The 16,427-nt window shown below is 47.3% G+C and overlaps 1 protein-coding gene across 1 annotated transcript; it reads left to right on the top strand.

Moving 5' to 3' along the window:
* The first annotated feature begins 3,353 nt into the window (after positions 1–3,353).
* On the top strand, positions 3,354–7,507 carry LOC123043192 (putative disease resistance protein RGA3). The gene is made up of 2 exons (XM_044465568.1): positions 3,354–6,850; positions 6,955–7,507. The coding sequence occupies exon 1, from the start codon at positions 3,457–3,459 to the stop codon at positions 6,832–6,834; it is 3,378 nt and encodes a 1,125-aa protein (XP_044321503.1). The 5' UTR covers positions 3,354–3,456; the 3' UTR covers positions 6,835–6,850; positions 6,955–7,507.
* The last annotated feature ends 8,920 nt before the right edge of the window (positions 7,508–16,427 follow it).

The raw sequence follows: 16,427 nt of genomic DNA, 5'->3' as shown, positions 1-16,427 counted from the left end.
CGACACCATGCAACGCGTCATGGCGGCGTTCATGGAGGCGTTGGCGTGATGCTAGCTCCAGGCATGGGCTGGCCTGTGCAGGGCACTGCTCCTACCCCGTGCGGCGCCCACGCCACCATCGCACCCTATACCATGCAATCAAATTGGCAGATAGAGTGCAAAATAATGGAACAAAATTGACAAAAAGATGAACAATGTGCAAGTAGCAACCTCAAAATACGAGGACTACTCGTTTTGAAGTTTCAGAAGAGTTGATCTCAGAAAACTTCAATTGAACGCAAGGCCGAGTAGCAATGTACCCGGATCAGCTGCCTGATTTTTAGATGGTGTATCTGGCAAATCTTCAACTCTAGTCCCCAAGAAGAAAATCAAGAGCAGATCATGAAGTTAATATACAGAGCTTCCAGAAATCACACATTCACCTACATCCAAAATGAAGCATCCACCTGCCAAATGTCCCAAAGGCAGTATGTAAGGCAGCAGAATGGATGATCAAATCGTAAAACACAATCTAGTATTTATCAGCGATTAAGTATCCTGCACGTTGGACTGGATCTCAGAGAGCCTCTGCTTCATATTGTCTGCTTAGATCTCACCATGTAAGACGAAACCAACAACAGCGAATAGAAATAGGCACGGGAAGAGAGGGTGGCGATCTTGGCGAAGACCTCACAGATGCAGAGTCGCAGTACTGGCGCTCGTAGCCCTAGAACACCTCGTTGCTTATGATTGCTCCTCTTGATCGCCTTCCATGGCATGTATTAAAGATAAATGGTAGCTAACCAGACCTGGCCGCTGCCACCGCCGAGAGGAGGTTGAGTAGTCAGCCGTTTGCGTAGGTGAAAGCTGCTATGTACGTCCTTGATCCATCACCCGCCGTCCAGGATCGACCCATGCACTTGAGACAATACTGGGCGCGCATCGAAGCAGACTTCATGGCTATGTCCCGGATCAACCGCCCTATGTCCTGCTTGACCCATCCACAGGAATCAACACCAGACGCACCAGCTCGTCGTCGATGCCGACGAGCTGTTTCATTGCGAGGTCAAGGGGGACCACGGAAGGGCCGCACTGGTGCCTGTGCTACGCGCTACTCGCTAGCGGCGTCAACTGGGAAGGGGCGGCTAGGGTTTGAACAGGGAGGAGCAGACACGGCTTGCGTGGATTTTTCGTTGCTTGCGTGCATGGGTATGACGGTTTTGCTGGTTCTTTCGCCGGATCGCATGGGGGTGGGACCACGTAATTAAGAAGAACGAATCACGTTTGGGGTGGAACGTACGCAGGGAAAACCAACAGCGCACAGGAGGGAGGCTCGACGAAGGGTTCGACGACGTAAGACGGGAAACGGAACGCTGCGTTTCTTTTAGGTATTATTATTATTATATTATATTAATTATAGTTATTAGAGAATTAGAGATGAGATTAGAGATTATTTGTTTCCTAAAAATATATTATTTGTTTCCTAAAGCAAATTGCATTAATGAGAGAGATCCGTTGATTTGGCTAAGGTAGGAAAGAATCTATTATTTGTTTGCTAAAGCAAATTGCATTAATGGGAGAGATCCATTGATTTGGCTAAGGTAGGAAAGAATCTATTATTTGTTTCCTAAAGAAAATTGCATTAATGAGAGAGATTTGTTGATTTGGCTAAGGTAGGAAATAATCTATTATTTGTTTGCTAAAGCAACTTGCATTAATGGGAGAGATCCGTTGATTTCGCTAAGGTAGAAAAGAATCTATTATTTGTTTCCTAAAGCAAATTGCATTAATGAGAGAGATTCGTTGATTTGGCTAAGGTAGGAAAGTTAGATCCGTGATCTTTTGTCATTAGGAAAGTGTTGAAAATAAACCGTACCGGACTACCAACTCCTCCATTAGGTTTTTTTTTCGCTGGTTAATTTTTGTAGGGTTTTTTTCGCTGAATTGTCTTGGGTGTGATCGGAGGTTAGGCCCTAGAATGCGTGAAGGCGGGTGGGGGCTTCGGTACGCGGTTTTTGCGGTTCATGGCGGCTTAATGTGAGGTCGGACGAGGTACCAAAAAAACCATGGGAGGTGGGACGAAAAAAAATCTGGAAGCGAGACTACCAACTCCTCCATTAGGAGTAGAGATAATGCATAGTATCATAGATTAGCATCATAGGTGGTCTCATTTATTGCCATGCATGAGACATAATAGCATCACATTTATTATGTTACGATATCTAACTATGTTAATATAACCATCTCTCTCTTTTTTAATTACCTGCCATATAAGCATGTTTGCGAGTCCCAAGTGCATGATACTACTTATGTTACCCCCACTATGGCCAGCCTCATAATGATACTGTGCTACTTCCTTCATTTCTTCCTTGCATGCATGCGGGCGTATTAATGACCCCGATTAACAAAAAGAAAAATTAACTTGCAAAGCAGTCATTAAATTTTACCTTGGTACATGTAATTTGAGTTTGTGGCCTTGTATAAGGAAATTGAGGGAGTATTTGATCTGTAGGTACCTCCAATCATAATTAGGAAAACATTTAGATAGGTATATGTATTTATGAATTCAACCCTTCGCCAGGTATTGCTAGTCTTGTACAAGTAAGCTTGATTTATGAACTCTTGTTGATGCACAGTCATGCGAACTTGATCTATAAACGCTACAAAATGGTTGGATGAATATCAATTGGCAGTAACCCATATATAATATTAGTTGTTCTTTTCACTTGGCAAAACAAAATATAAAAAATAGTATGTACTGACAAGATTGGAACCACATACCAAACAGAAAGAGAGCTGCTTACACTAGCCTATGTACCCACGATGGGGCAAAACAAACTATTCCTTTTATGCAAAAAGTAGAAATTGTATGTACCAGGATTGGAATACACAACCTAAGAGTAAAGACTAGAAGAGGCTAGCCAGTTCGCCATCCATGTGTTTTATATAGTATGACAAGGCGCAGCGTTGTTATAGCACTTACATACTTACCGCCAGCGACCATGGCGATAGTCATTTGTCATGTAGATTTTGCTGGTAGCATGGATCAGATCCTACCGCCATCAACTATGGCGATAGCCCATAAGTGTCCTACCGCCAACACGTATGGCGGTAGCAGAAGGGGTTAAAATTTTAAACGAGGATTCAGATCCTGCTGAACTTTTGAAAAAGAGTCGAAACAGTGATTTTGTCCGCCTCCGGCATCCAGCAGAAACTACGGGGAAGTTGAGGAGGGAACACCATGATTGGCTTGCATCGTGAGTGGGTGAAATTATTGTTGTGCTGCAGGCTGCAGCAGTACTGATACTGTAGTTAGTACATACTCTACCCCACATCGGGTGGGTGAGGTGGTGACGTCATCAATAATGAGTTTGATAAGCTGAGCTGACAAGCGCAAGCGCTCCCTCCCCCTTCACTCCAATCTTGGAACCAAAGCTCACGCGTAAAAGCCGAGCAAAGAGCAACAAGATCAAGCCCATGGAGGAAGCAGCGTATCCCGTTGGTTTGGATCCTGCAAGGCTGGCGGAGGCGCCGCGGCTGGTCGGCTCGGTTTCTCGGGCCATCGAGGGACTGGCCACCGAGATCCAATCGCGCGGCGGCCTGCACGGCCACGTCTCCCGGGCGTGGGGGCGCGGCTGGAAGGCGCCCTTCCCGGAGCTGGAGGTGCTCAAGGTCCACATGCTCAAGATCTGGTTCATCTCCGCCGACGCCGACCCGCCGCGTGCCGGTGACAAGGCGCTGGCTAAGCAAGCCAGAGACGCCACCTATTTGGTGGATGGACTTCAGGACATGATTCAGTACAGTATGCTTCTATCCTACCTAGCCCCGCGCGCCAAGATTCAATTCAAGCTGCTTTCCGCTCTGAGGTGCCTGCTTGCTTTCGGGTTTTCAAATCCAAACAAGATCTTGAGGGGCATCAAACTTGTGAATGAAGAAACTCGCAGGCTTGGCCATCTGCTGGAAAAGGAAAAGGCCGCTGGCAATCCTCTGCCGCCGCCACCTTATTCGGGCAAGCAAGTTCTTCAGAGGGGGCTAGTATTTGGGCGCCACAAGGATGCCAATGAAATCGTGCAGATGCTCATCCAGCCGTGCGGTAAGCCTGCAACTGAGAGGATTGTCTCCATTGTTGGTCCGGGGGGCATCGGGAAGACCACGCTGGCTCAGATGGTATCCAATGATGCAAGAGTCAGGCTGCATTTTGATGTCACATGTTGGGTATCCCTTTCCAGTGTTTCTAGCAAAGTGGAGCTTGCTGCAGAGATCTTAAGGTTGGCTCACCCAGCTTGGGACGGGTCTGCTGAGAAGATGCTGGATTTTCAGATGCTTCAGTCTGAGCTCCATCGGTTTGTTACATCCAAAAGGTATCTCATTATTCTAGATGATGTTTGTTGTAGCAGCACGGATGAATCCTGGCTGGACATGTTCACTCCTCTACAGTCTGCAGATATTGGGAGCAGAGTTTTGGTGACTTCTCGCACCAACACCGTGCCTCACATGCTGGGTGCATCACAGATGTACAATGTAAACCCGCTTACTAGTGACGACTGCTGGGCCCTGCTTAAGGAACATGCTTTTCCGAGTGATACCGAGGATGTCCATCCAGATCTTGAGCTGGTCGGGAGGAAAATTGCTGCAAAAATCAGTGGATTACCTTTGGCTGCCAAGTTGCTGGGAGGGGTGCTAAGAGCTTCAAGGAGTGAGTCACACTGGATGAATATCTTGGAAACAGAACTGCAAGACAACACTGTTTCCCCCGCTATGCACTTGAGCTATAAGTACCTGCCAGCACACCTCAAGCGATGCTTTGCATACTGCAGTTTGTTTCGACATGCTTATAAGTTTGATCCAGCACACTTGTCCCGTCTTTGGATTGCCGAGGGTTTTGTTCAACTGCAAGGCAGGGCTGACAAAAGGATGGAAGACATAGCTAGAGAATATTTTGATCTGCTCCTTTCACGCTCTTTTTTTCAGGAAATCAAGCTTGGACCCAAGACATACTACTTGATGCACAGTTTACTGCATGATCTTGCAAAGTCTGTTGCAGCGGAGGACTGCTTCCATATTGAAGATGGCATGAAATGTGACATCCCATCAACAGTGCGCCATTTGTCGGTCACTTTGCACAGTCTACCTGCTCTCACGAGCTTCCGTGGGCTAGAGGAGCTGCGCACCTTGTTAATCCGACCATCAATTACGTCCTCCTCCAGCACCTTCCTGGAGGATTTTGCTGTGAATTTAAAAAGTATCCTGGAGAAGTCAAAGCATTTGCGTGTTCTTGATCTCAGCGGCTATAACTCCAAAGAGTTGCCTTATTGCATCTATGAATTGCTGCACCTCCGTTACCTATCTATCCATGGCTCCATCCAAAGACTATCTGAGTCCATTGCCAAGCTTCTGCATCTGCAAACATTGTGCATCACTGGAAAATGTTCCCTTGAGAAGCTTCCTGCGAGCATTAGTATCTTGGTCAATCTGCGGCATCTTATGGTTGAAATAAAGTATACTGCAGGATTGGTAGGCATTGGCCAGCTGACAAACATGCAGGGATCACTTGAGCTCCGCATTGAGAAGAGGGAAGGACATAAACTAGAAGAGCTGAAGAACATCAATGGTCTTCGTGGGCTACTAAAAATAAAAGGTCTAGAAAATGTTTCAAGCTATGAAGAAGCCTGCAAAGCTGAGTTGAATAAGAAACTTCATCTTAATTCTCTGAATTTGGAATGGAGCTCCGCTAGTAGAAATAGCTCCCCTTGTGCTGATGCAAAGGTACTTGAAGGTCTGCAGCCTCACCAAGACATCAAGGTACTTCATATTAGAAGATATTGTGGCACCAAAGCTCCCAGCTGGCTAGAGCCGTTGCAACAACTGCGTTCCTTGCACCTTATCAATTGCAGGAGTTTATGCATTCTTCCTCCATTGGGAAATTTGGGATCACTCAGATATTTACACATGAAGGAGCTGTGTGCAATTGACCAGATTGGACAAGAGTTTTATGGCACAGGTGATGTGGCATTTCCATCTCTAAGTGTCCTTGAATTTGATGATTTCCCAAAGTTGCGTCAGTGGGCTGGCATAGAAGACAAGAACTCATTTCCATGCCTTGAAAGTTTAAGTCTGATTGATTGTCCAGAATTGATCCAAATTCCTTTGTTACCCCAAGCTACTCGTGAAGTTACCATCGAACGTACAAGGTTGATACCATATATGAGGCTTGCGCCCTTGTCTTCAAGTTCAGAAATGCTCCAGCTGGATGTTTGCGCAAGTTCTGTCGTCCTCGATAGACTACTCTACAGACATAATATAGAGTCCATTGCAGTGTTAAACATAAGTGGGGCTGAACAGCTTGTTGCTTCTGGACAACTGGGGTCTCTTGTTTCTCTGCAAAGGCTTGAGCTCTCTCAGTGTGGTCTTACTGACCAGGCTTTAAGAAGCTTTCTCCAGGATCTGCCTTGTTTGTCCTCTTTGGAGATTATAGACCTTCCTAACATAACATCGCTTCCTGTATCGGGAACAGTCAAGTTCTGCACAATGCTCACTGAGTTGTGCATTCGCAACTGCCAGTCGCTTTGTTCTCTATCCTCATTGCAGTATTTTGGTTCACTAAAATATCTGGTGGTCGAAAGATGCCCTGAAGTAACTGCAACATCTTTTCCGGTGAACCTTATGAGCCTTGCATATCTGAAGGTGCTGAGATTGTCATACTGCACAGAGCTTCAATCTTTACCAGCTCTGCCATCCTCACTGGAAACACTTCATATCTTTGGGTGCCACCCAGCGTTGTCTAGGCAGTCAAGAAACAGGAATGGGAATTATGTTGAGAAGCTTGCAGTTGCACCTAGCGTATTGATTCAGTGACAGAATATTGTGCAAGGTATGTATAAATTTCAAGTCTCTGTTTCCTCGCTAAGATCACGGCGAACGTTCGTACTATGTTATGATAACCATGTTTAATCTGTGGTGTTAATCTTTTCTCAGCGGTTCTAATCGAGAAGGTAAAATCCCCCGCATCATCATCCTTTAAGCGACGGGCTATGTCCAGGTCCGAATCCCACTTGGCCTTCTTCGGCTGCTCTTCCTTGCCATTGCCGGAAGATGCCAATTGGCGAATGCATCAGCCCACGGAAGCAGCGGGGAGGCTTCTCTTTTCGGAGAAAAAAAAGGCGGCCTTGCTGCGGTGCGAGTGGCCGCACGGGTTGGAGCCAATGGGTGGTCGTGGCCTTCACGATCTGGTCCAGATCTGCAATCACTCACCACTCGAAAGATGCCCTGAAGTAACTTCAACATATGAAGGTGTTGAGATTGTCGTACTGCACAGAGCTTCAATCTTTACCGGGTCTGTCACCCTCACTGAAAACACTTCATATCTTTGGGTGCCACCCAGCGTTGTCCAGTCTGTCAAGAAACAGGAACGGGAATTATGTTGGGAAGATTGCAATTGTACCTAGCGTCTTGGTTCAGTGACAGAATATTGTGCAAGGTAGTGTAAGAACAAATAACTCCGGCATCAGGTAAAAAAATTGGGACCCTACGTGCGTGCGTGCGTAGCCGCCTCCTCCTCCCAACCCTAGCCGCCGCCTGAGGTAGCCGCCGGGCAAGCCCGGGGCGCCAAGGATGGTGGCGGCGGGGCCTCGGTTGCCCTGCTCCTATGTGGGGAACCCCTGATCTGGAGCGGCGGCTCCATTGGCAAGGCACGGCCGGCTAACAGCCGTGCGGGTGGTGGATCCGGTGTCCCGGCCACGCGAGCGGCGGGATCCAGTGGTTGTTGGCGGCCGCCGGCGGCTTCTGCGGCTGTCGGTGTGCATGATCTGGCGCCTCCCTTCCTCCCCTCTTCGGCGTGTGGGTCAGCCTGGTCGGGCCGCACTTTCTCTTGGTCGTCGGTTCTGTACAGGAGGTGCTGCTAGTGGCGGAGATCTAATTCGGGTGAAATCCCTAGTCGGCCATGACCGGTCGCGTTTCCCTCCTTGGAGGCGTCGGTATGAACTGATCTCCTCACTTCACCTTCCCTAGGTCTCCCGGGCGAAAGACCTAACTCCGTTGGGCGGCGGCGGCGCTCATGGCGCCGTTTCCTTCTTGAAGGCGCCGCTTTGGTAACCTTGGGGGTTGGGTGGCGCTCATGGCGCCGTTTCCTTCTTGAAGGCGCCGCTTTGGTAACCTTGGGGGTTGGGTGGCGCTTGTGGGTGGTGGGTGACGGCGGTGGTGCGGCCCTTTTCTAGCATGGATTTACGTCTGTTGCTTGGAGATGGACTCGCGTAGGTGAAGGTCGTCATTTGGCTCGTGGTGGCGTCGATGGCGAAGGACCTACCAAGGTTGTCACCTCAATTTGCTCTGAAGATGGACCCGTGGAAGATGGCGGCGACGACACATGTGAGTATGTCAGACCGGTTTGAGCCCCATACCCGGCAGATGGCTCGGTCGGGGCCTCCGACTTTAGATGTTAGGCTTAGGTGAGAGGTATGGGTATGTGGCCCAGCTTGACCCCTTCATCATTTGTATAGGAGTAGTGGCAGATGCTGCCAAGATGGCGGATTCAGGCATATTTTTGTTATATTTTGTAATATCCTCAAGAATAATCAATAAAATGGCCATATGCATCTCCCAGATGCAGAGGCCGAGGGTCATCCTTCTTTCCGAAAAAAAATCAGGTAAATAAATATGTCTAGAAAATGCTTCAAGAGCCAAAACTGCAAGCAAAAACTCTTCTTGTGAGGAAAAATACAAGAGCGATTACATTCCTCCAAAATTAGCTTCGCCAGGTCAAACTACAAGTGCAAGTATGCGTTCAAAAAGTAAAACATGTCATAATCCTGCACAAATTGTTGATCTCGAGTAGTCTAGTTTAGAAGTGTTGTTGGAAAATAACAGAAGCTTCCGCACTTAAGTTGGAAAAAGACCCAACTATGAGTACCACCAAAAGAAAAAAGGACCCACTATGCTCCTTTGTTTCTTTTAGACTAAACATGTATCAGCATACAATATAATAAACAGAATATTCTCTAAATATCGTACAAAGTCAAAGAACGATCAATTTCAAACTTATGATCCAAAGCCTTATCAGCATAAGTTGGATCGTTGCAAAAACCACTTCTATGCTTCGCGAGTTCAAAGTGTAAGCATGGATATCCTATGCATAAAAAACCACTCTCGTGTCACGAGTTTTATTGAGAAACCAGACTAAAAGCATCATCTTTTCAAAATAAGCGTATTGATAAAACATTTCCAAGATAGAAGAGAAATCGCTCCAATCGTGCGAGCTTAAGTTGTCGTTAAAATAAATCAAAACACTCCAAACCCTTATGAGCGGAATCCCTAATCCCTAATCTAGCACGCCGCCGCCGCTGTGGCACTGCCCTTGCATCTCCGCCGGCCAGACTGCACGCCAAAGTTTCGATGTGGTCACCTGAAGCTGCCACCCTCTATGCCCCACAGAAGCCGCCATCCGACGCCTTCTTCCTCTACACCCCTCTGAAGCAGCCATCCGATGGTTTCATCCTCTATGCCCCTCCGACGTACCGAATCCCTCCGTAGCAACACCCCTCTCCACTGCCGCAACACCCTTCATGGCTGGACCTGCACTACTTCACATACAAAGTAAGTCCATCAATATTTATGCACAAATGGATACCTTATTATATAGCCATGATATATTTTAATATTTCATAATCATTTTATCAATTGAGGAATTTTATTGGTTTCCTTGTTTTTGTCTATAGTTCAAGGGGGTCTTTAGTTCCGGTGAGCACTCCGCTTTCTTCTCCATTTTCGTGTCATATTCGATCCATTTTCGTTTTTGGTAATATTCATTTTCGTATTTGTTTTCGGGATCTGTGTATTCATTTCCGCTTCCGGGAAAAATTCGAAAACAAATGTGGCGGCACCCAGTTCTGTTCTTTTCCGCTTCGTTTTCATCACTAGTGCATAGGTGATGCTACGCGTGGGCGTGAAAGTGACGCTACACGAGTTACATAATACCATGCAAGGTATAAATATAAATCCAAAAATTATACATGGCATATAACTTATGTAATGTTATAATTGCTCGACAAACTTTCACTTGGTTACACTACACGCGGGCACTATCTTAGCGCTACACGGTGTTAGTAGTAATGCAAGTAAGGCAGAGCTTAATAAAAAATGTTCATGTCACATCCTCTTAGGCATACAAAATTCATGTAAAATATATGATAGGACATATTCCATGTAGAAAACATATGCTCTATATTAAAACTATGTCACATAAAAACCCTCATACAAGTGAAGATAGACACAGGTGTCATATTCTTACACTGCGGAGTTAGTGTTGATACTATGTGAAGTCCAAATCTATAAAATATGGCACATACCAAATGCATTATAAAAAGCATCAAGATTATGTCAGAAAACTTCAATATCATTACGGTACACATGGGTACCATGTCAGTGTTATGCCAAGATGCTTCCACTGAATCTGCTGAGCCAGAGCCGTCAGGATGTATGTTGGGGTGTCGGAAACACGTAGGGGCACACACGTCTCGAGGCACGCATGCAAGCGGCCACCCATTTGCTTTAAGATTGGTCACTAGTTATGTCATTAACTCTTAATCGCTGCATTGGGGTCCAAGCATGCCATATTTTTGGAAGAGTTGCATGGGTCACCCTCTCCCACCTCCCATGCTTTTCTTATCTTAAAATATGAATCTATTGTATCTTTTAATCCAAAAGTCCAAATGAAGTGTCGGCCGCATATTCATGTTCGCTATAATGAGTACTTTTGAATAAGACCAATTTTGAGTACATTTAGACAATTTTTTAAAAAATTACCAACTTTCAAATATTAAAACTTGAGCATTTTGCAAAGTTTCACCAAGTTTCATTTGATTTTTTGAAACTTACTAATTTTAAAACTTACTAAATTTTTTAAAACTTGTAAAAATGTTGGAGCCCCACATGGTTTTAAATTTCAGTTCTAAAACTTATTGATTTTATCGTTCATTTTTATTAAGTTTCAACACTTGAAACATAGCGAAATTTTAAAAACATGTCAAAACTTATTCAAAATTGATCTTATTTCGAAGACCTCACAGTTCTTTATTAAAACTTAAAGCAACAAAGGTACAAAGTACATAGAGAGAGAAGGAAATACTTACAGAGAACCTAAGGGAGGGAAGCTATCCAAGAGAGAAGACTATCTCTATATTTACATTTAATCCTATGAGCTAAAAGAGAAATATCATGTACAAAGTTCCTTCTCCAAGATATCTAAAACTAGGCGTCTCATTTCTGAAGATCTTTCCATTCCTTTGAGTCCAAACATTCCATGTGGCAGTGAAAACCACTTCGAAGAAGAAAGGGAAGCCAAAGTCCCTCCTGGCAGCTGAGGCGATCATATAAGTTGACTGGTTTGGTTGGGTGATCCAAGAAATCCCAAGGTAGTTCCAAACACGTTGGCTGAAGTTTCAAGCAAAGAAGAGATGGACACGATCCTCATGACTGGACATATGGCACATTACACAGGTGTCATCTTGAATGTTCCAGTGTCGGCGTTGCATCATATCCCTGGTATTCAAATGGTCCATCAAAAGAAGCCATCCAAACACCTTAAGCTTAAGAGTGCATGAGCATTTCCAGATACCTTAAATGTAGGATATACCACCAGGTGTGAGTATTTAAACTCATAGTAGATACTTGACTGAAACTCTCCAGATTTAGATGGCCATCTCCAAATGTCCTTGCCTTCCAGATCAAGATTGACTAGAGGCAGTAAGGATTGAAGTTGGTTGAGCTCCTGGTAAGCTTCCAATAACAGAGGTAGGTGGAGATTATCAATCAGTGCAAGCAGTGCGAAAAAAAAAATCCTCAACCGTGATCATGTCATCAATGGCAAAGGAATGTAGCCGTGGGAATCATTCCTGCATAGAGATGGTAGAGCCATCCAACTTCCATCGGTCCAACCAAAGACCACAGTGTCACCCGCATGCACCTGCGGGGCAGCCAACTGACAAAATTTATCATATAAGCTCAGCACGTCCCACCATCAAAAGGATCCACAGCTCTGGGTAACTTGTGGGGCCGAGGCTCCATAGTATGAATCGTAATTGGGGTAACCCAAGGCATATCCAATTTGTTGAAGAATTTGAAAGTGAATTCGGTCACTTGGAGACCCCGGAACTACTCATGGTAAGCTCGATAGTGCAATCCCCAGTGTCAAGTACTGACAGCATCATCGCTCCGTTGTGATGAAAAGGTTAAACATATCGTACAAGAAGAAAAGTTACTGAATGGATGGTGTGTGCGCATATCATTTGCATTGTAGCCGCCTAAAGAATTCGTCTGAGATCAAAAAATAAATAAAGAGAAAGACACCGTCTTACCAAAAACGTCATATGTTGGAACTCAATTCTGTTGAAAGGCAATTCCCTAATGTTACATTCCCTCCATATACTTTGATACGAAGGGAGTATATGACATCGACAAGCACATCAAAGATGGTCAGCATTTGCAAAGGATGATCAGCAGACCAGGCTGCATCGCTGAATGAAAGTGCAACATCAAGGAGCCGGTGATTGCCAAATACTTCCTCCGTCCGAAAATACTTGTTGGAGAAAATGGATGAATCTAGACGTATTTTAGTTATAGATATATCTAATTTTATTCATTTCTTCAACAAGTATTTCGGGATAGAGGGAGTACGAGCGTGTACTCAATCCATCAGATTTGTCGGCATCTCTGAACGCTCTCCGCGGCAATTTCAAGTCAGGCAATCGTGGAACTATCTCATCTCTTGGAGCTGCTGGCAGAAGTCAGAGGGAAGACGAGACGGACATCACCGAAGTGCACCAGAAGTCCAGAAGGTGGACGCAAGTGTAGCCAGAAGTTGTTTACCTTGACCCACCCCCATCCGAGTCAGACGAGTCAGCTTTGGGTGGATGCCTCCGAACATGATGACTGCCGGAGCGGCTGGGCAGGCCCACATCGAGCCGTACGCAGGTGGCGGCGGTTGGAGAGCCAAATGGTCAGGCTGGTCATAGTGAGAGTAAGAGCAACTCCAATGGGGCGACCCATTTCGTCCGCCCGCGTCCGTTTGGATCGGCGCGGACAAAAGTGGCGGCCCAACGCGCCGACCCAAATTCATTTCAGGTCCGTGTCGCGTCCGCGCCGACGCATTTACGGTTCAAATTTGCGCCTGGAATGCGTTCTGTCGCGTCCCCACCTGGCGGCCACCCAACCGTCACCGGTCGTCTTATTTATGACGATCACCGACGGCGGGCCCACGCGTCAGCCAGTGCGCGCGTCCTTTTTTAACCACGCGTGCGGCGGGGTCGGCCTCATCCACTTCTCCCGTCCACATCTTCCCCTCCCCCCACCACTCCTTTTGCTTCCTCGCCGGCGACCGCAAACCCTAGCGCGGCCATGGGCCTCTTCGGCAGCAGCAAGGGCAAGGGCAAGGGCACTCCCGGCGCCTCATCATCCCGAGCTTCCCCTCCCTCTCCACCGCCGGCGCGTTTCCGCCCTGAACGCCGGCGCCTGCACATCCCGGTGCACCAAGCGCGGTGGCACTGGGAGTACAGGCAGCCCCTCCCCTCCCCCGACGTGACGCTGCCGCACCATTGGCATTTGGATCCAAACCGGATCCCGGTGCCGGCGGTCCCGCGGAGCCAGCGGGCGCACGACGACGAGGTGCGCCAGCGCCGCGCGCTGCTCACGCCGGAGCAGCGTCGGCTGCCAGAGTACACCGCCGACTCTCCCAACTGGGAGGCTTGGTTCGCCCTCGAACACGAGGAGCAACGGCGCTCGGGTGTCGACGCCGTCCCGCCGTCGTTCCCACCACCGCCCCCGGATGTAGAGCCGCAGGACATGGAGGCGGAGGCGGAGTACCAAGCCGCCCTCAAGGAGGCCCTGCAGCACGCGCTGGAGGCTAGCCGCATCGACGAGGACGCGCACTGGGATGGGCTGGAGCAAGCCCTTGCCCTGTCGGCGGCAGGGGACTCCGTCCACTCCCCGCTCTTCGTGCCGACGCCTCCACCGTCGCCGCCCGTCCAGCCCAAGCCGGAGCCGTCGCATAAGCACTCCCCGCCTCCACCCACTTGGCCGGAGGAGGCCTACTCATGGACGGGCCAATACCGCGAGTGGGTCAGCGCGCCTCCCATCCACTTCGCCACCACGCCGGAGGAGGAGGCGGCCCACCTCGAGCGATGGAAGGAGCACTGGCTCCTCCAGGAGCAGGCCGATGGTGAGGAGCAGATGCTACGACGCCATGCTCCAACGCGACGCGGAGGCGCTCCGGCTCGAGGAGAAGGAGGAGGAGCGCGCGCGGCTCGTCGCAATGCCGCCGCCCCAGCAGACGCTGGAGGAGGCTGCCCTGGCAGCGTACCAAGCGGCGTTCGGGTGGGCTGGCCCTGCTCCGGTCTTCATCGACCTCACCGACGACGGCGGCGTCGAGGGCAAGGGAAAGGACAAGGCCGACGACGTCTAGGGCAGCGTGGTGGGCGGCAGCAGGCGGGTGCAGACTTTTTTTAATGTTTTATTTAATGTTTATTAGATTTAGGTGGAATTTGGCCGGCGTTTGACCGGCCACTTTATGTTTAATTGTGTTTATTTATGTTTATTTCGTGCAAACTTGTTTTTTTTCATGCCGGCACATTTGGATCGGCCTCCCCGTTGGGCGGTGAAGCCGACCCATTTTAAAATGCGGACGCGCACATCCGCTGGCCGACCCAAACGGACAAAAGCGGACGAAATCGCCGTCCATTCGGGTCGCCCCGTTGAAGTTGCTCTAACTTAATTTAATGAGGCATAAATTTAATGTCATTAATATAAATCTTTCCTAGCTATGACCAGCCTCGCAGCAGCTCCAAGGCGCAGCACAGAAGTAGAGGACCACGGCTCTCCACGTCACCCATCAACCATCTCGCCCACGCACAACCATGCCCGTACCGTGCGACAGCTTTCTATCTCTTTTTGTTTGTCTACACCAACCTTCTCCCCCATTTTTTATACTTTCTCCGTTTCAGTTTACAAATTCTACGTGTATATCTAGGTTGCTAATTTTATCATCCTAATATAAATTATATAACACAAAAATTATAATTTTTAAAAATAAAATATCTGAAGTTTATATTAGTACATTTTTGTAATATATGACTTGTATTAGGTTGGTTAAATTGACGACCTAAAGGTACGCGCATGCCCTGTAAACTAAGGGAGAGGGAGTACTGATGATAGTACTTTACTGCTGCGCGTATCTGGATATTATCTCCTGGAACGCTGGATCATCCCCGTACCACCTACATCCGGTCCTAGTACAACTGTTCTGTCTTACTAGAATAATGAAAGTGTCCACATAAGAATGCCTTTGTCGTCGAATACGTATCAAACCTTGCATTTGATCCGCCCAATCCATAAGGAAACCGGGCCACCGGACAGAGTTGAGCGAGCCAAGGGCGCGTTTATTTTAGTTTTATTCTTCTCAAAATAGCAGGTAGCAGTGAGGTGCGTGCCAAAATTGCTAGATCTCCGTTCTCCGGATTTTAATTTGACCGTGTTTTTTTTCCGAAGGAATTTGACAAAGTGATGATATAAGCACCAAATAACAATTATTCAGGTTTAAAATTAACCCTGAAGGTAGATGTAGAGGTAGCGTGCCGACCGCGATCACATCGACTTTGAAACCATTTCCCACGTGCATCGTCACCTCGTCCTTAGCCAATCTTCGCTTAATCCCTAGTCCCTGTTTCGAGTTGGAAATATTAGCAACAGAACCAGTATCAAATACCTAGGTGCAACTGCGAGCATTAGTAAGGTACACATCAATAACATGTATATCACATATACCTTTGTTCACCTTGACATCCTTTTTATCCGCTAAATACTTGGGGCAGTTCCGCTTTTAGTGACCAGTCTGCTTGCAGTAGAAGCACTCAGTCTCAGGCTTAGGTCCGGATTTGGGTTTCTTCTCTTGAGCAGCAACTTGTTTGCCGTTATTCTTGAAGTTCCCTTCTTCTTCCCTTTACCCTTTTTTCTTGAAACTGGTGGTCTTATTGACCATCAACACTTGATGCTCCTTTTTGATTTCTACCTCAGCAGCCTTTAGCATTGCGAAGAGCTCGGGAATAGTCTTGTCGATCCCTTGAATATTATAGTTCATCACGAAGCTCTTGTAGCTTGATGGCAGTGATTGAAGAATTCTGTCAATGACACTATCATCAGGAAGATTAACTCCCAGAACTATTCTCTTTCATCTTGCAGCTATAGAACTTATTGGAGACTTCATATATCTCACTCTGGGCATTTGCTTGAAATATTAACTTCAACTCCTGGAACATCTCATATGCTCCATGACGTTCAAAACGTCGTTGAAGTCCCGGTTCTAAGCCGTAAAGCATGGCACACTGAACTATCGAGTAGTCATCAGCTTTGCTCTGCCAGACGTTCTTAACGTCGTCAGTTGCATCTGCAGCAGGCCTGGCACCCAG

The sequence above is a fragment of the Triticum aestivum genome, chromosome 2B (genome assembly GCF_018294505.1).
Source record: "Triticum aestivum cultivar Chinese Spring chromosome 2B, IWGSC CS RefSeq v2.1, whole genome shotgun sequence".
In the NCBI taxonomy this organism is placed as follows: domain Eukaryota; kingdom Viridiplantae; phylum Streptophyta; class Magnoliopsida; order Poales; family Poaceae; genus Triticum; species Triticum aestivum.
Note: the sequence above shows the minus strand (reverse complement) of the source record. Positions and strands in the feature narration are given on the sequence as shown.